The sequence below is a fragment of the Nelumbo nucifera genome, chromosome 1 (genome assembly GCF_055504915.1).
Source record: "Nelumbo nucifera cultivar China Antique chromosome 1, China Antique-T2T, whole genome shotgun sequence".
Taxonomy (NCBI): Eukaryota; Viridiplantae; Streptophyta; class Magnoliopsida; order Proteales; family Nelumbonaceae; genus Nelumbo; species Nelumbo nucifera.
In genome coordinates, this window is record NC_142649.1 from 131,697,920 (window position 1) to 131,717,764 (window position 19,845).

Sequence of the window (19,845 nt, forward strand, 5' to 3'; positions counted from 1 at the left end):
AGTGTCTGCGGGCTTCAGGTCGCTTCTCTGCAACTGGAGCTGGTCAAACGCAGCTTTGAAGAGTATGTCGGCCGAGCTGCTTGAGTCGACGAGTATGCGCATGACCTCGAAGTCGTTGATTCTCAGCTTTATTACGAGCGCGTCGTGGTGGGGGTAATGGACCCCTCGCGCATCATCTTCTGTGAAGAAAATTGGCTCTTCCATTCTCGGCCGCTTTGGGGGGTTCTGCTCCTCCCGGGTGACCTCGCGAACCGACGTCCGAGCAGCTGCTGAGGAGCAACCCGCAACGATTGAACCTCCCACTATCATGTGGATGGTCCCCCGAACTGGCCTCTCCTCTGGAGGTTGCCTCTACGGTTGTTCGGCTGGCCTGCTGCTCGACTCAGGAGCATCTTTACTGTGCTCCCCTTGCCGACCTGTTCTTATTACTATTATTATTGTTATTATTATTTTGTACAAAGTTTCTCAAATATCCGCGACGGATGAGCTCCTCTATCTCATCGCGGAGGTTTTTACAACTCTCGGTACTGTGACCATGGTTTTTGTGAAAACTGCAATACTGACTCTTATTTCTTTCATTGGGATTCCCCCTCATACGGGGTGGCCACTTCACGTACGAGGCGTCCTTGATCGCCATCAGGATTTCGGCCCGCTTTGCGTTCAGTGGGGTGTAATCAGCTTGGTCTGGTGCAGGAGCTTGGAACAACTGACCTGGCTTTGCACCTCGAACTGTTTCCTTTTTTCTTCGGGTGTCCTCTTGACTGGAAGGCTCTCCTTCTCTCTTTCTTTTTTCGGGTACGCCTTCTCCCTTCTGGTTGATCTCCTCTTTAGTGGCTTTAAAATTATCCGCAAGCTTTAGAAACTCGGTTATGGTCGCGGGTTGGTTGATGACCATGTGCCACTTGAATTCTTTGTGCTTCACACCCTTCTTGGCTGCTGCAAGGCGTACGGCGGGGTCCAGGCGCGGTATCTGCATACAAGCGTCATTGAACCACTTGATATAGCTACGGATGGGTCTCTCTCTCTTTGTGCCATGTTGAAGATACTTTCTTCGGTTCGCGGGCACCGTTTGCTGGTGACAAAATGAGATGTAAAGGCTTGTGCAAACTACACCCAACTTCTTATCGACCCGGGCGCCAAGTTCCGGTACCACGTGCAGGCTGCTCCCCTGAAAGTAGTGGAGAAGGCCACGCACATGCACGACTCACTGGCTCGTGCCAGGTGCATCTGTGACTGAAAGGCATCTACATGATCATTCAAGTCGAACAACCCGTCATACTTGTCAAGAGGGGGGAGCTTGAAATCCTTGGGCATCGGGACGGCCAAGAGTTCGAAAGACAAGGGGGACGAAACCGAGAGGAGGGGAGCTTTGGCTTCGGCGAGCCTACCTCTTCTTTGCCCAAGAGCTCGGGCAAATTACGGGTGACAGATCGGCGAGCTCGGCGGCGGCGTCTCTGCTTCTTGTTGGGCTCGGCGTTCGTGCTGCTCACCTCTGCGCTATCTAGAATGGTTTGCACCGGGAGTAGCCCGGTTTGCTAGTGATGGCTGCAGACAGAAGGGGCTTGCTTGGAGTCTGTTGCCAGGATCTCGAACCGGTTTTCAAGGATCGGGGTTCCAAACTTCGATTGTCGAGGCGACGTAGACCTGCCGAGCCAGGGTCCTCCCGACCTATCCGCCCGCGGTGAGATCGGGGTAGCCGGTCTCTCCCGTCTGCCGTGGAGGGAGGCCTGGGTTTTTGGGTGATTTTGGGGGGCTTCTCCTCGGCCGGAGCGCTCGCTCTGGCGGCGAGACTTGACTTGCTACGAGGCCAGGTGCTGAGGCTGGAGCTGAGGCTGTTGAAGCTGAGGTTGGGGCAGTTGGGGCAACTGCTACTGATACTGGTACTGGGAGACCTGGTGCAGTACGTGCTGCTGATAGAGTTGAGGTTGTTGGAACTGTTGCATTTGAGCCTGCATGGCCCTCGTGCACTGCATCAAGTCCTCCAGCTGGTTTGGGCTGGCCGCTAGGGGCACGACCGAAGGTTCTGTGAACGTCGTTTCGACTGTAGCAGGGAGTGGGGCGATGACGGGTGCCATTGTGAGGGGCACGTTCAAGCTGGGGATTCTGTCCACTGAGAGGGGAACGGTGAACTGTCCGATACAGACAGTAGGAAGCTGGGGTTGTTCCCTGGAGTTATCCATTTCCGTGCTTCGTCCGACGTTGCTAGAGGAAGCCATGAGCGTTGGATTGTTTCAAGGAAGAAGATGGAACTGAAAGAGTTTAGAGAGAAAGGCCTTTTGAAGCATTTCCCACAGACGGTGCCAAATGATGTAGCGTGATTCGTTCACTCCTAGCTGGCGCTCACGTGGTTCGTAGGAGATACCTGAGAAGAAGGAAATTCCCGGGGGGAGTTACCTGGCGGGAACACTCCGACGATTAAGTTAGTACTTGGTAGGGGAAGCAAGGAGGAAGATGAAGGCTAAGAGTGAGATAGCGCGCGTACCGTAGATCTGAATCCCTTCTCTCTTCGATGCTGAACTCCTTATAGTAGAAGTTTGTTACTTCTCCCCATCAGCTTCTGACACAGCGGGTATAACCGTCACTGCCAACCTGCCGCAGCCGTTATTGGCAGGGCCGAGGTGGCACGCGCGGGGCCGTCATTGCTGAGTACGTGTCTGTCAGGCGTAGGACACCTTCTAAAGATGGCAGGCGCGATGCTGCCTGACGAGGGACACAACTACTGTCACCAGATTTGTCTGGTACGGCAGTCGGGCAGGAGATCTTCCTGCCTTCCCTCATGCGGCTCGCCAAGCTGCCACAAACCGGGGTGCTTCAGGGCGCATGGGGTCCTGTCCAGAAGCACCGAGGTGCTCTTTCCCAGGTGGGTAAAAGCTTGGTATCCCTTAGGGGAGAGCCCGGGCTCTCCGAGCTGGGCGGGGGACTGACTCGTCGAGGTATTAGCCCTCGGCGAGTTGACCCTCTTTGACTTGGCGCTTCCTCCGTGCCGAGCCAGGATCGTGCTGCCAAGCTGGACTGTTCACCAAGCCAGGTCATGTGCACGTGTCCTGGGTTTATAGGGTTATGCCAAATCGTCCTCCATCAAACCCCTAATAGAATACTCAGTTATAAAGTGTGATGCTCAAGTGTGGCTATGGCCGAAGCTTTGGTTCATAGGAGCGGTGCGGAATTAGTTAACCACCTGGTTCACCTCCCAAGGATGAGATGTATCTTGTAGTCTTACTTGTAGTAGTTGATCAACTCTCTCCTAAGCACTGTTGGGCAACCATACTTTGTTTTCAATGCTTTCGAACATTCGGTCTTCAACTAAAGTTTGGGACGATTTCATTTTGCTTCTATCTCAATATCTAGAAATCAGCCTGTCCATGTGTCATTACCATAGTAGCCAAACAATTATCGTAGGGTCCATTTGGTTCAAGAGAATAGGAGCTTAGAATCGAAATCAGAATAGGAGCCTAAAATCGGAATCAGAATTGCCCATTCCACCTAGAATGGGATTCCCCCATATGGGGGAATGGCCATTCCCCATGGTTTTCAAAACCGAACAGGATTGGAAAAACCAGGAACCAGTCAGGTGATCGGTTCCATTTTTCCCCAAAATCGAATTTTCCCAAAAAACATTGATTTTGGTCAGCAAACCGTTGACCCAGGTGGTTAACCGTTCGAACGGTTTTGACCATTTTCTATTTTTTGTCAGAGCGGGTCGATTGTTCGGTTCAAACGGTTGGACCGTTCGACCGGGAACCAGACCCTAACTGGTTCGTTCTCTGGGCCGGTTTTAAAAACCTTGTCATTCCCGACTCTCCCCCATAGAATGTGATTCCCATTTTGGTCTTTGAGCTTTTTTTTTTGACAAAAAACATCCCCTTTGTTTCAACCCCTAATCGACCAAAATTGTTGTACGAGGATCTCCTTCTGTCCTTCAACCTTCATACTAACCGTTGCCACCAATCTCATCTCCAGTGAGGTAAGACCACCGCCGACCATCCTTTATCCTCCTCCTCCTCATTCTTCTTCCAAATCAACCAACCCTCTTCTTATTTTGTCTTTTTCTACAGTAGGTAAAAAAGTAAGTTTAGTTGGGTCATTTTCTATTTTTTGTAAGCACAGGTTAGTTGAAAAGGTGTACTTGAAGATGCTTCTATTTGGCTTGTTAAAGAAGTCATTCTTGTATGACTCTAACCAAGAGAAAGCAGAATACATATGAAGTGATTTTTAGCCCTTTCTATTGCTCTGTTTTTACTTCAATCTGTTGCATGAAAGTTCTCTGTTTCTCCACTTTGCATGCACCAACATTTAGCTGAAACTATAGCCAAATCCCAACAAGTGGTATCAGAGCTGCAAGGTTCGTTGGAACAAGTTTGGGTGCAAGTAAAATTGAACAAAAATTGATTGTGAAGAGCAAACCATGGCCAACACTAATGTTGTTAATTTCAGCACATGTCCAAGTTCCGATTTTTTATGGAGAAGACTATGATTTCTGGTATATTAAAATGAAAACCCTATTATTGTCTTCGGATTTATGGGATATTGTTGTCCTTGGATATGAAGAACCAGAAAATGTAGCAAATCTTACAACAACTCAACAAAAGGAACTAAAGGACAAGAGAATTTAGAATGCATGAGCACTTTCAATGATACAAAGAGGAGTTGGTAAATCTATTTTTCCAAGGATAATGAGCATTGAAAAGACAAAAGAAGCCTAAGAAACACTTTAGTAAGAGTTTCAAGGAGACAAGAAGGTAAGGGTTGTTAAACTTCAATCTCTTAGAAGAGATTTCAAAAGTATGAAAGTGAAGGAAAATGAAAGTTTAAATGATTATTTCAGTAGATTTATGGAGTTGATAAATCAGATGAACGCACATGGTGAAAATTTTGATGATAGGAGGACTGTTGAGAAGATTTTAATTAACTTACCTGGAAAATTTGATCCTATTGTGGCTATCATTGAAGAAACAAATGATCTCACTGAATTAAGTGTTCAAAAGATGTTGGTATCTCTAAAATCATATGAGCAAAGATTGGCACGTCACTCCGAAAAATCAATAGAGAGTGCATTCTAATCCAAGATCAATGTCAGTTCAAAAAATCATGATGGAGCATCCTCAACTCATGAACATGGGAAAACAAACTCCTATAAAGGAGGTAAATATGCAAGAGGAAGAGGAAGAGGTAGAAACCAAAGAGTAAGAAGCAGCCATGTTGATAAGGATTGTTAATATCATTTTTGCAAAACGTTTGGGCATCTACAAAAAGATTGTAGATTGAAAAACAATCATCATGCAAACTTTACAGAAGAAAAAGAAGATGAAGGAAATTTGTTTTAGGCATGTCAAAGTGCCACGAAGGAAAATAATGATGTGTGGTTCTTGGACAGCGGATGTAGCAAACATATGATAGGGCACCCAAATATTTTTCTTAACATGGACGCATTATTTAGCTCAAAAGTGAAGTTAGGAAATGGAGAAATTGTTGAAGTAAAAGACAAAGGCACAATTGTCGAAACAAAGAAATGATGAAAATTTTATACATGATGTGTTATTTATACTTGTGTTGAATGAGAATATTCTCAGTGTTAGACAGCTTTTGGAGCATGGTTATTCACTCCATTTTGAAGATCTTGGTTGTACCATTTATGACCATGAGAAACATGTGGTGAAAAATGTGAAAATGAACACAAATAGAAGTTTTCCACTAGTGTTTAATTGTACAAGAAATGTTGCAATGAATGCCAAGGAAATAGATGAATCTTGGCTATGGCATAGAAGATTTGGCCACCTAAATTTCAAGGGGCTAAAACTATTATCACAAAAGGAAATGGTTCAAGGGCTTCCAAATGTTGAAGAAAAACATGAAGTTTGTGAAGGTTGTGCACTTGGAAAGCATCACCGATAACCATTCCCAAAAGGATTTGCATGAAGAGTCAACAAAGTGCTAGATTTAGTTCATGTGTGGACCCATGAGGACTCCCTCTCATTTCCAAAACAAATATTTCATTCTCTCTATTGATGATTATACTCACATGACTTGGGCTTATTTTATGAGGGAAAAATATGATGTATTTACTATTTTCAAGAAATTTAAATGTTTTATTGAGAAACAAAGTGGTTGTTATATTAAAAAATTGAGAAGTGATTGTGGCAAAGAGTACACTTCAAAAGAATTTGATAAATTTTGTGAAGATAAAGGCATGGAAAAGCAACTTACAGTCCATTATACTTCTCAACAAAATGGAGTACTAGAGAGGTGGAACCAAACTATGATGGAGATGGCAAAATTCATGCTACATGAGAAGAAACTTCCCAAAAGTTTTTGAGCTAAAGCTCTAAACACAACTGTGTATTTGATGAACCGATGCCCCATTGTAACTATTAAAGGAATGACTTCATTGGAAGCTTGGAGTGGAAAGAAACCATTGGTTAGACACTTGTAAGTGTTTAGTAGTGTGTGTTATAACCAAGTTCCAAAAGAGAAGAGATCAAAGCTTGATGAATCAAGTGAGAAGTGTATTTTTGTTGGCTATATCTCTATGTCAAAGGGTTATAGGCTGTATAGTTTTAAAACAAACAAGATGGTTATTAGTAGAGATGTCTTATTTGATGAGAAAGCTGTTTGGAATTGGAAACAAGAAAAAATTGAAGAAGAATATGTTCCCGTGTCTAATTTAGAAGATAATACAACTCAAAATAATGAGAAAACTTCTCAATCATCTCCAAGTTCAAGTTTATCTTCATCTAGCTCAACTCCAAGAAAAATAAGGAGCTTGAGTGATGTTTATGCAAGGTGTGATTTCTATGTTATAGGACCAGAAAGCTTTGAAGGAGCTATTAAGGAAGAAACTTGGAAAAATGCAATGGAAGAAGAAGTTGCCATCATAGAAAAGAATATAACTTGGGAATTGGTTGATAGACCAAACAACATAGAAGTGATTGCTGTTAAATGGGTCTACAAAGTGAAGCACAATTCTAATGGTATGTACAAAGAAACAAAGCAAGGTTGGTTGCTAAGGGTTATGCACAACAGCCCGGTGTTAATTATTTTGTGTTGTTGCATTGGGCATGATACCTAGTTTAGCATCAGCTTGCAGTGAGCAGTGTGCATATGCTTTGCTTGGCAAAACCACTATATTAATAATTTTACAACTGAGAACGACAAGCCTCAGATCACATCCTTTCACGTCTGAATTCTGAAAATAACTTTCTAGCATTCACACTCTGTCTGTCCCTATACAGGTCAATGAATAAAATCAGTATGTGATAGTTTATGGAGCAAGAGTTGCTCACTATCTGCTTTGTTTCAGTTCCTCTAGGATTAGATCTCATTCTATTATTCTCCAACAGAAGTTTCATGGCATCAAGAGTTTTCCCATGCATTTGAAGGGAAGGGAGATCCATTATATGGATGGCCGAACCATGCAAGGTGGCTGGGCGAAATTTCAAAAATTTCTTTTCTCCCTTCCAGGAATCATATTCTCAGGTTTAGAAAAACTACAATTTTCAATGATCATTCTTGAAACAAACCAGACCAGATCTAAAACCAAAAGAAAGGGAGGGCAATACCTGATATGGAATCCACACGTGTAGCTCCCAAAGTACGTGTTCACGCCCAACGATGGTACCAAAACCTGCCTTCACTGAAGATGGTGCAGCTTGAGATGAAGCAAGTTCAGCAATGCAGTCATTCAGTAAGAACTGGAATCCTTCAGCAAGGATCAAGCAAGGGATGGTGAGCACGAATTAAATCTGATTTTTCTTGCAAAAATTAGAATCAAGATCCAATTTTGATCAATCCATGAAAATGAAGATCAAATAGGTAAGGCGGCAAGAATAGAGAGAGAGAACTAAGAGCTGAAAAAAGATGAAACTAAAACAATCTGCCCCCTCTATTTATAAGCTTTAAGGATCATCTTCCCCTAATCCAATTAGGAGTTTCCTAATCCAAATCTTTATTTGGATCTGGACTCCTTAAGTGATAAGGCTTATCCCCTTACCTTATCTGTTGATCCAAACCCAGATCCATACCCATATTCGCCCCATGTCACATGACTGCTTAAGCTGTCATGTAAGCAGTCATGTGACACCTTGATTAATCATATTAATCTTGGGCCCTAGGCCCATTAAGTAAATGAGCACATCTCCCCTTTTAATTGTTGGCTAATTTGGCTTTCTTTGTATGTCGCGGGACCCTAACATTGATCTCACAAAAGTCATATGGGTTCAGCCTAGCCTCTGTTACAAGTTTTGGCCGAATTCACTGTTGTACACAACAAACCCTTGAGTCCATTAGTATGGGATCTTAACGGGCCCAACATTTACACTAAATAGTCATTGAATCCAGCCACCTTATGAAGGCCCAAGGACTATGGTTCTTAAGTCAGATTAGCCCATCAGGCGTAAAGCCCTAAATGGTCTTACACTTAACCTCTCAGCCCATAATGGTCAAACACTGTCCGACAAGAAATGACCTCTCCCTCGGCTGCAAGGTACATTGTCACACTCTCTGCTCGGATGGATCCCGGGAATTAAAACCTTTTACAAATCTTTTTCATAAAACATAATATATATATATATATATATATTCATATAAATATATTTTGCAAAACAAATCTCAAACACGATTGAAATCTACTACCGACAGTTTCGGTTTCCATCAGAGAGTGTGCAGTCCCCGATCATTCACTTTGTCCGACAAAGGGGTTGATTTTGTCACTATGATCACCCACTCAAGTGAATTCTCAGACGGCCCCAACATACCCAGGTTTTGACCCCCAATAAGAATCTCACTAATTGGCATGTCAAAGATAACCCAATCTAACACCTAGTGCTGTACCATAATCGAGTCTAGGGGTTAGGTGTAACTTTCCAGTTTTACCCATTAGTTTTCAAGGTCCAAGGCACAACTGGAAATTGGTCCATGTTCAGTGTTTCAAACAAACATACACTACATGTGCTCCAGATCTAACCCTGGTAGGTAAGACAGGCTGCCCCAACCAACTTGGCAGCACATTAGTGTCAACCTTGGTAGGATAAACCTCCCCTGGTCTATCCAACTGTTGAGAACATTCTAAACTAACATTAGTCTCATAAGTGTCCAATTTAAGGGTAATTACACAAAAATATACCAAGTATAATATGAATCAATTATGTACTTTTATTCATTTACAATAAATGTCAAATGTACATCAATCTTATTGGAGCTAAGGGCATACACTGTCTAATAGCCTCTAGTCATCTCATGCAATAGGAATACCTTTCTTATTTAAGTTGCTCACTTTAGACTGCCTATTAATTAGAGTAGTATAGGCAACCACATCAGGAGGGACACCCATAACCGCCATTTCTCAGTACAACCCCATTAGCAACTCCAAATCCCTTTTTCATGCAATAGCAATCTAGGAGGAAAAGAGAGGGTGATTACATTGGGCTCTATACCCTTTTTACCACTTCTGAACACATCTTAAAGGCCTTCTCCATATTCCCTTCTTTGGAGTATTCATCAATATCAGAGTATGTCATAGAGTCTCCAGTAATGCCATTTTGTACAGCAACCCCTTCTCATATTCTTCCATGCTTCATAGACTCAAGGCTTCAAAAAGGAGACCGGATCGAGTAGGCAAAACCTTGTGAACACACTTGTTAAGTACTCAATAATCGAGGGTAGTCTGAGGGTTTTATGTGTGTGTTGAGTGATTACACATTGTGCTCACTCTGTGTGCCTAACTGATCCGGATTATTCAGAAAGCTTACCTACATTGATGAGAGCTCTCGATATTATAGTTTGAAGAAATCCATTCTTAGACATATCAACAAAAATCTAGAGTGGAAAACTGTTTATTTTTTGTATTGTATTATTTTGTATGTATTTGTACTGTATATATTTGTATTTGTGCTCCTTCAAAACAAAGCCCAAAAATTTCAATATTTGGGTGTAAACCATGGCCTAGAAGTTCTTTTACAAACCCAAGTGCTTGTTTCACTCTAACCATGTTTTCAGCAATGTTTTAAAAACTGATTTGAAACTGGAAATGTTCTGGCCACCAATTTCCAAGTCGACGGTTTGACTGTCCAGTTTGAATGGATATTAAAAAAAATATTAAAATAAAAAATGGCCAAAAAATGTTGAACGGGTCAAATAGGTTGACAGCTCGTAGCTCGTTGACCAATTCAACGGTTGTTGGTTGGGGACCAGGTTTGAAACAAAACAGAACTGATTGCTTGGATGATTTCCAATCCAAATAGTCCAACCATCCGGGTCAATAACGATTCGAAAAGATTGATTTTCAGTACCCATTCAGACGTGCATTTGCATAGAGATAAGGTAAACCATCAAATTGCCGCATCATGATATCCATATCTTTAGTACCCATCAAATTGCCGCATCATCTACGAAAAGATTAGAGCCATTCCGATCCCATCCTTTGAAATGTATGACAGATGGTGTGGAGTCTTGACTGGAAGGGAAGATACACAGTCAACCATGATTAAATATAATGAAAAGCAAGCTAACTGTTTTAAGGAAGTTTGGAAAATTAAGGGAGTGTTTTACAATATGAATGTTTTTGTTTTCATTTATTTTTGAATTGTCACAACAGCAAAAAAACAAAAACGTGTTTTTGAACTTTATTTTTGTTTTCAAAGGGAAAAACAAATTGGTTTTATTTTAAAAAACATTACATGTTTTTGGAACCAACAAAATATTAGTTTCTAAAACAAAAAAAAAATGTAGAAGTTATATGATTTGTTGAACATGATGTTGGATAATCAGATGAAAACATGTTTGAAAATATATTCAAAAAAATGTTTTTGGTTTCAGTTTTGAAAGCAAAACACATACACACATACAACCGAGAAGAGGTATTTTGTGTTTTTGTTTTGAGAAATAATCTATTTCAAACAAAATGATTTTGATTTATTTTTAGAACCAGCAATAAGAAAAACAATGCATGTTATAGAACACCCCCTAAATGTCCCCCGAAAATCAAATAATTTTTGTTTTATTATTAGAAATTAAATTAATTACAAGAATAAGAATGAAAAAGGTGGGGAATGAAAGAAGTGGATTGCCCTTTTTATGGAGAATACGAGGATTCTAAGCATCTTTTTTCTTCACCATAGGGAGATAAAAAACCATTGTGGGATATATTAGAAGGAATTGTGATGACCACCCTAAATTTAAATGAGGAAATTGAGGATTGGTGGAATAGGGTGCACAATGAGGGAAAAAGAGAAAAGATATGTATATTATTGAAATTTCAATCTTGCCACTTTGAGTGATTCGGAAAAAAACAGAAATAATAATATTTTCAACAATAAGAGCTTGCCCCCACCGAGAGGCTACTTGATAAGAGTTGAATAATCTGTTTTGAGTATGTGCAATTCCACTGTGGGGTGACCCATGCCTCCCCTGGTACTCATTCAATTCCCCTAGCGATGGAGCCTCTCAGATTGGCGAGTTCAACATCAATTTTGATGCATCAAAGGACCAGAGATGGAAGGTGTGCAGTAGGAGTAATAGCAAGGTACTCCATGCACCCTTTCTAAGGACGTTGGATCATGTTATGAAGTGTGGGCTGCGATTGAAGCCCATAAAATAGCTTCAAAGTTCCATTGCTTTAAAGAACATTATTGAGGGTGACTCAAGTGTTATCAATGGCCTCCGAGGAATAAAAATCCTATCTTGGGATATCAAGAACTTCAGCGAAGAATGCCATGCGGTGAGCTGTCCAAGCAACTTAACAATCTCTTATTCCCATACTTTCAGAGAATCTAATATTTTGCTTACATAGGTTAGCCAACTTGCTTATTTATTTGTTTGTCGGATGTGTGGGACCTGGCTACCCCACGTCAGTATTTGATCGTATTATCTGTGTTTTTGGTTTTGCTGGTTTTATTTTATTGTTTGTATTCACCTAGACTATCACCAAAAAAAGTAAATAAGCTCCCTTAAAATTTTTGACAAAAAGTATATAAATGTCTAAAATACCCATGTAATTAATGACAAAGCCAGTTTCTTCCAAAAAAAATTAATACAAATTTTTTAGACAACAAAAGACATAGGGAATTTAAAGTTACAGCTTCACCTTTGATTGATTGATACGAAGGGTTAGAAAATAATTGAATTTCAAACAAAGAGATTGGAAGGGCTTGGGCTAGTGATCTATATCAACAGAAAATTTGGAAAATAAACATTTTGGTCAAAATAAGCTGCATGAGTATTTTGAACATTTTAATGCCTCTTTTTAAAGGTCTATTTGCAACTATTTCAAAAAGTTTAGATGAAGTGATTGAAATAATAAAATTAAATTTCAGAGGAAGTTTCATAAAAAAAAAAAACGATGAGGTCCATGAGGATCATGTCAACGGCAACAGTGGTATAAATCCTCTTTTTCCACCGTTTCATCAAATACTTGGTGTGCTTTCGTAATTTGTAAAATCAACCATGCTATGGTTGTGTTTGGTTGCAGTGCAATTATATTTGCACTAATACAAATGCATGAGAGTGCAAATGTAAAAAATGCAAATTCTTTAATTTTGTTTTAGATTTTATTTTCTTCTGCGTCATGTCTTAATTTACTTTAATTAAATAAAACAAGCAATTTAAAACACAGATAGGTTAGAATTTACATTCAAATCATTTGCACTTCCATGATTTTGCACCAGTGTAAATTCCAATATGTTAAGGGATAGCATGTCCTCATAAAGATTTCAGGTTCCACATGGAAGTGTCAAAACCCCAAGAATTACTTCAAACTCCAAAGCCCAAACACTAATTAGCGAATTTGGAGCCCTCAAACCGCTTGAGCATATCGAAAGTTGAGCAACCAAATTTGGGACTTTTGGAGTCTTTATGCTATGTTTGGTTACGGTGCAAATTTATTTATATTGATGCAAAATTATAGTAGTGCAAATGATTTGTGTGCAAATTTTTTATTTATTTTTGTTTCAAATTTTACCTTACTTTGTTTGATTGCAGTACAAACAAAGTAAAGTAAAACTCAAAGCAGTATAAAGTAAAATCTAAAGCAAAATTATATCAACATTTACACTTTTTTCATTTGCACTCTCATACATTTGTACTAGTGCAAATAAAATTGCATTGCAACCAAACACAACATTACCGGCATATGGTGGGGCTGTCAATGAATCATGTTTGACTTAATGGGCCTGAACCGATTGGGTCAGTATGGTTTTAGGATAGTGAGGCAATCGAGTCTGACTTGATGGATCCAATTATAATAAATCTTCTGAAAATATTATAATTTATTTAATGTATTAATAATTATATGAATTATAATATTTTCAAAAGATTTATTATAATTTGGTCTATTGGATCAAACTCAATTGTCTCAAGAACTGATTGATTTGGTTTTGGGTCCAAAACTATAGACCTATTTTTGATTTTTTAATATTTTTTATCCTGTTGGTTCAAGTTCTACCTAGACTCAACCCATTAATAGGAGTGTCAACAGTATTTGAAAATCCGATTTTGAATTCGAGATTCGACATAATCAAATCAAATTTGGATATGACTTTATTTGATTCAATAAATATCCGAATTTATATACTTTATATAAATAAAATATTTATTCTATATATTTATTAATTACCTAAAATAATTAATTGGTCAAATTCAAATTCAAATATTAATTTTTAATATTCGTCGGATATCGAATCGAATTCAGATGTCAGATTTCTAATCGGATTCAAATTCGGCTATTGCTTGATTCGCTTCAAAATTGATCCATTTACACTCCTACCCATTAACTAGGGGTGAGAAAGAAAAACCGAAAAACTGAACCAAACCGATCGATATACATATATCTTATATTATCTTTATATTATAAATGAATATATATATATATGTATTGTATATATTTATAATATAATATATTATTTTATATTTATTATATATAATACTATGAAAATCGAAAACCAATGTACTAAATCAATTAACCGATTAACTTATTGGCTTCAGTTCGGTTTCAGTTACCGGTTTTCTAAAAACTAGTAGCACTGGTTTGGTTTGAAAAAAAAGGCCCATGAGCATCCCTAGACATTAAATGCCCTTATAATTAGGGGTGAGCATAGGTCCGTTCAGTTTGGCAATTACCTTTTACATTATTTATTGTATACATTCAAATATTAAAATGAAAAAAATAATCAATAAAATTAAATAAAATAATGGTCAAGTGAAACTATAACTTTTATAACCATAAGTATTTGGATTCAAATCTTTACATCTCAAAGTATTTTGGGGTTTATTTCATGGAAAATTCAATTTAAAGACTGGCTCCATTAAACCAACCAAAATCGATTCATCAGATCGGAATAGGGAACTCCTAAACTGGAACTGGCTTCGATGAGATCGGTTCCACCCTACGCGATTCAGTCTGTGCAAGGCCTATAGCACAGCCTTACGGAGATATTCCCAATGCAGGGCTATGAAGGCTATTCGAACGTTGTTCGTACCGCCCTTGCACTGACCGAAGCCGAGTTCGATTTTTTCTTGAAAGGTTGAGGTTAACTGAAATACAAACAAGTGTTATTATTGGCGGGAGAATCTTCAACATTTTCTCACTTGTTACTCTCAATCAGGACCATCGTCACCATCCATCACTCCCGCAAGAGAGACCTTCTGGATCGGCGATGAGCCTGTTTAAACTTCAAACGATCTAAAGCAACGATTACAGGTTTACAGAATTACAGTTAATTGCTCATCAAACGCGAGAGTTAAATTGCTTCATGTTCTACAGTCGAAGAAAAAAAATTGATTAATCAGAACAAACGGTATCCGAACCGCTATAAAAGACATTAAACGCAGCAAAAGACAATGCAGGCGAGAACCCAACAATGTGGCGAGGTGAGCCTAAGCCTATCAACCACTCTCGCTTCCATGGCCGAGAGCTGCACCTCCATGCGAGACCTGAAACGGATCCACGGCCGCACGATCCGGATGGGGTTGCACCTCCACACCCTCATACTTGCTAAGATGTTAAGGTTCGCTGCCGTCTCGCCTTCAGGTGACTTACACTATGCGCTCCGCATCTTCTCTCACATGCCCCAACCAAATACCTTCTTCTACAACACTCTTATTCGAGGTTACTGTAAAAGTCCAAGCCCTTCACATTCAATTTCCCTGTTCAATCAGATGAGGCGCAATTGTGTCGAGCCGGATGGATTCACCTTCACATTCCTACTCAAAGCACGATCCAGGATGAATTTGTCATCCATTGAAACATCAGATGAGCTCCATGGGCAGGTTTTGAAGTTTGGGTTCTCTTCACATTTGTTTGTTCAGAATGCGTTGATTCATCTCTATGCTGTTAGGGGACTACCGGGTGCCGCTCGTCGGGTGTTTGACGAGACACTGGATCCAGATGTAGTATCGTGGTCAGGTCTTGTACTTGCACATGTGAAAGCCTATGAATTGGATGATGCACGCCTAATATTTGATAAGATGCCAGAGAGAGATGTGGTTTCCTGGACTGCAATGATCTCAGGTTATACCCAAACGAAGCGTCCGAAGGAGGCGCTGGAGTTGTTTGGTAAGATGAGGGATGCAGGCGTGATACCGGATGAGGTCACCATGGTGAGTGTAATATCAGCCTGCACGAGTCTGGGGGACTTGGAAGCTGGGGTGGGTATTCACCGTTACATTGACAATAACGGATTTGGGTGGATGATTTCACTTGGCAATGCATTGATCGACTTGTATGCCAAGTGTGGTTATATAGAGGGGGCACGTTGTGTGTTTCGGAAGATGGAAAGGAAAAGTTTGATCACTTGGAATTCAATGATCTCTGCCTGTGCGAATCATGGGAATGCGGAAGAAGCAATTCAGTTGTTCTATGAAATGGCCTATGGTGGGGTTCGACCTGATGGCGTGACATTTCTAGCCCTGTTGACTGCATACACGCACAAGGGGTGGGTTGAAGAAGGTTGCAGTTTGTTTGAGAGCATGCAGAGTGACTATGGAATCGAGGCCGGTATAGAGCACTATGGTTGCATGGTTGATATGTTAGGCCGCGCAGGGCGGTTGGGAGAAGCATATAAGTTGATCGTAAGGATGCCAATTCCGAGCAACGATGTTGTTTGGGGTGCACTGCTTGGTGCTTGTAGAATATATGGTGATGTTGACATGGGGGAGCGGATCATAAAGAAGCTGTTAGAGTTGAAGCCAGACGAAGGGGGCTACTACATTCTTCTTTGTGATATATATGCTGCTGCTGGCCGTCAAGCAGAAGCTATTGAGATGAGGCGAAACATGAAAGCCAGGGGAGCAAAGAAGAACCCGGGCTGCAGTTGGGTGGGGTTACAAGCCTCAGATTAATTACTAGTTGTTTATATTTACTGGGTCAGACACATCTGATATCACACCCAAGTTGTTTGCTTTGCTCGTGTAGTCGTGTTCTTTCCCTCTGTAGAATCCTGGGGCTCTGCAGTGATACCTGGTTTCTTTGTTGCAGAACTGCAAGAGGAATATGGAATTCAACTAAATCTATGCGCCGCTAGAAGATTTGCATTCTTGTCAGGCTAGTATCCTTCTGTATCATACATAAATGGGAACCTCGTATATTGCCCAAAATTTTTGCACTGGTTGAGACCCTAGCAACATTGGTGTTGAATTCAATCTACACTTGCAGTTTTGCATATAAGTATATCAGGATTCCGTTCGGATAAAATGGAAGCTGATTCTGATAATACCACATTCATATTCTTCCTAAGCTCTTGAACCAGACCATCGTTTCCGAGAGAAGGGAAGCAATTGCATGGGAAAACGCGCGCTTGTCGATTGGATTTTTCATGCCAACAGTTCTAACCAACCTGCAATGCACTGTTGGAAAGATGGTGGTGTAAAATGTGATAGGTACTTGACAAGACAATGGACAGATGAGGTGGCTCAGAATTCAGGCTTTGTTCAGTACTCTAATGCGATGCTATAGGCGCGCTGAAGAGGACACATCTAGAAGTGCACCAGGTGGCATCCGTGGCAATACCATCTGCTCAGACTAGCTAGTTAACTTGACAACAAAGAGGTGCCTTCAATTGATGCGAAGTGGGGGGAGAGGAAGAAGGAATAAAACCCGATAAGATGATTTCACCTGGGTCGTGGGTGCTTTCTGTCTGCAACCATACCGGAAGGGATGACAAGGAGTGGTACTACAGTACTACTTTCTACATGACTAGAGTTTAAGGTATTCAGCACTGGGCACATGGTTGATATACAAAACCAAATGGAGACAACTGATGCACTTTGGGGCTCTTCCCTCGGTGGTTGCAAGGATAAATGGCTTGTGTCAGCTTGAGAACCTAACTCAAAACAGTTCCCGTGCTAAGGATTCTAAGGTGTGAGGATGTTGGAGGCTATCACATGACACGCTTTGAAGGACATATGGGTTATCTGCCTTGGCACTCTGTTAGTTGTCTTCTGGAATTTGGCCCTGCTAATTCTATTTCCAAATATTCAAGATTTTAAGAGAGCTATGAAGAGTGAAACTTCTTTGACCAAATACAACAAACCAGGTCATCATACTGAGCATATCATTGACCAGGAATTGATATTTTGCTATTTATCAGGTTAAATCCGTTCTTTACAAAGTTTTATGCTGCGAATTAAGTAACTTTGTCTTTGTCCTCCATTAGTTTGGGTGAAATCCTGTAATAAGCTTTGGTTCTAGGTTATACCTATAGTATAGGAGAAAAAAAAAACAATTCTCATTGCATAGGTAGGATAACTTTAGTAGAGAATAAATACTTCAATTTGGCGTGGTAATGGTTGTATGTATATTATCTACATTATAATCCCACCTCTGAACTTGAGATTCTTAAGGCTACTTTGTTTGGGGTGGAAAATCGAATTGGGGTAAACTTTACACTATGGTTTGATTTTAATTTTACACCAAAAATCGGTGTAAATTTTCATTTTGAATTTTCTTTACACCAATAATCGATGTAATATAAAATTAATGTCTCTTTCTTCCTCTCTCTTCTCTCTCTCTCATCTTCTTCTTCTTCTCCTTCTCGGCCCCTCCGGCTGCGGATGGCTTTGTTGCGAGTGATCCACCTCCGAAGGGAGAGACGGAGAGGACCCAGAAGGAAGAAAAAGCGCTAGTCTAGTCGTCCCCTCAGGCTGCAACTGGATCCGTTGTGAGTGACTTTGTTTAGGTTTTTCTTGCATTTCTTTCTTTTCTTTTTAATACTTCAATCCTGTCCTTCTTTGTAAAAGTCTTATCCACAACAGAGAGTCGGAGACGGAGAGGAGGATTGAGTTCGATGGGGACAATTAGCGATCCGACCCAGGATAGATCAGAGGAGCAGCAAAAGCGCTCAGAGATCAACACCTACGAGGCCCCCTCGCACATCTACGCCATGAACTAGAGCATTCGCCGCGATAAGAAGTACCAACTCACCATCGCCAGCCTCCTCGAGCAGTACCCCAACAGAGTCGAAATCGTCCAACTTGACGATTCCACCGGCGAGATACCATATGTCTCTCTTTCGTTCTCTCTCTTTCTCTCTTCTCCTCCTCCTTTTTCTTCTTCTTCTTCCCTGCTTCACTCCTCTGTAGATCGTCTTCTCCTCCTCTGCACCATCTCACTAAATTTATACCTTCGTGACTTCGTCCCCAATTCCAATCCTCATTAAAATAAATTGTTTTGTTAATTGACAGACTCTATCCTTACTGTTTTAAAATACCTCTTCTATTTCTAACATTGTAACGATTATATTAAAATGTCCTTTCTGCCCTTCCATTGAGTATTGCCAATAGAGTCGAACTCCGACATGGGAGAAGCTGTCACCTAGAGGGACCGCCAGCCAGCTATCAAAACCAATAAAACTCCATAAATATAAACATCACACTTCTTGAAGAGCCCAACACCACCATACTCAAGAGCGGCGTAGAAGATAGTGCCCCTCATGCTAGGAGTGTTGCTGACACCACCACTCTTGGGTATCTCTCCACTTGCCCAATCCTGGCTATTGTGACGATCATTCCGTAACCCCGACTAAGCCCGTCCAACCACCAATCAACACTGCTCTAATTGCTTCTTTTGCTTTTCTTCTTTCTGTGCGCTCCAAAATCATCGTCCCCTTTGCTACCAATGCTCTCCAACACCAACAATGTCCACCACTCTAAACACCTCTGCAGTTTCTTCTGTTCCGATTTCCCACTAGGCCTTCCACTATCGTCTTGTCCGAAATTTCTGATGGCAACTTCTCCGCGATTGCTATTTTCGGTGATGCCTCGATATTCGAAACCCTTAAGTAACTCTCCCGCGACTAATCCGCACCAATATGCACCTCTTCATAACCCGTTGCCACGCTCTCTGTCTCCCCAGGTATAGATCCATTGTCCTCCCCTCCACCAGCACCTCCCTCGCTAATCTCTGATCTCTGATCTCTCTTTCAAACCCTCTCTTTATTCTTAGAGTTCTTTATTCCATTTCAGAAACACAAGAATATTCCTCTATATCATTATTTCAATTTCTGTCTTTTATAGGCTTTCAATTGTTCATGGTTTCTGTTATGTTCAGATGCATTTACAAACCACAATGACAAATAATTTGCTTCAGCCATATGATCATTTCTCAGTTTTCTACAAAAATCCAGCTTTATGATTATGCATCAAGTTGCAAGAAAGCTATTCAGCTATTTTGACAATATTTCTTCTTTCACTACAAAATTAAAGACTTTGTTGATGGCCTAGCAGATCAGAGATACAAACAGAGTGGATCGAAAAGTCCAAGAAAAACAGAAAAGCAAAAAGGCCCAGATAATGTGTTGGCCAATTAATAAGTGTGTAACAAGACATTACCCGAAAGTTTAATATTATAGAGACAAGCACATA

The 19,845-nt window shown here is 40.7% G+C and overlaps 1 protein-coding gene across 3 annotated transcripts; it reads left to right on the forward strand.

Annotated features, from left to right (window-relative positions):
• Positions 1 to 14,464: 14,464 nt before the first annotated feature.
• LOC104608174 (pentatricopeptide repeat-containing protein At5g66520-like) lies at positions 14,465 to 17,849 on the forward strand. Of its 3 annotated transcripts, XM_088894261.1 has the most exons (3): positions 14,831 to 15,016; positions 15,145 to 16,302; positions 16,463 to 17,849. In XM_088894261.1, the coding sequence occupies exons 2-3, from the start codon at positions 15,145 to 15,147 to the stop codon at positions 16,490 to 16,492; spliced, it is 1,188 nt and encodes a 395-aa protein (XP_088750387.1). In that variant the 5' UTR covers positions 14,831 to 15,016; the 3' UTR covers positions 16,493 to 17,849. The 3 variants fall into 3 exon arrangements, with proteins under 3 accessions (XP_088750386.1, XP_010272376.1, XP_088750387.1); XM_088894260.1 differs by having other exon boundaries at positions 14,465 to 16,302; XM_010274074.3 differs by having other exon boundaries at positions 14,471 to 17,849.
• Positions 17,850 to 19,845: the final 1,996 nt, after the last annotated feature.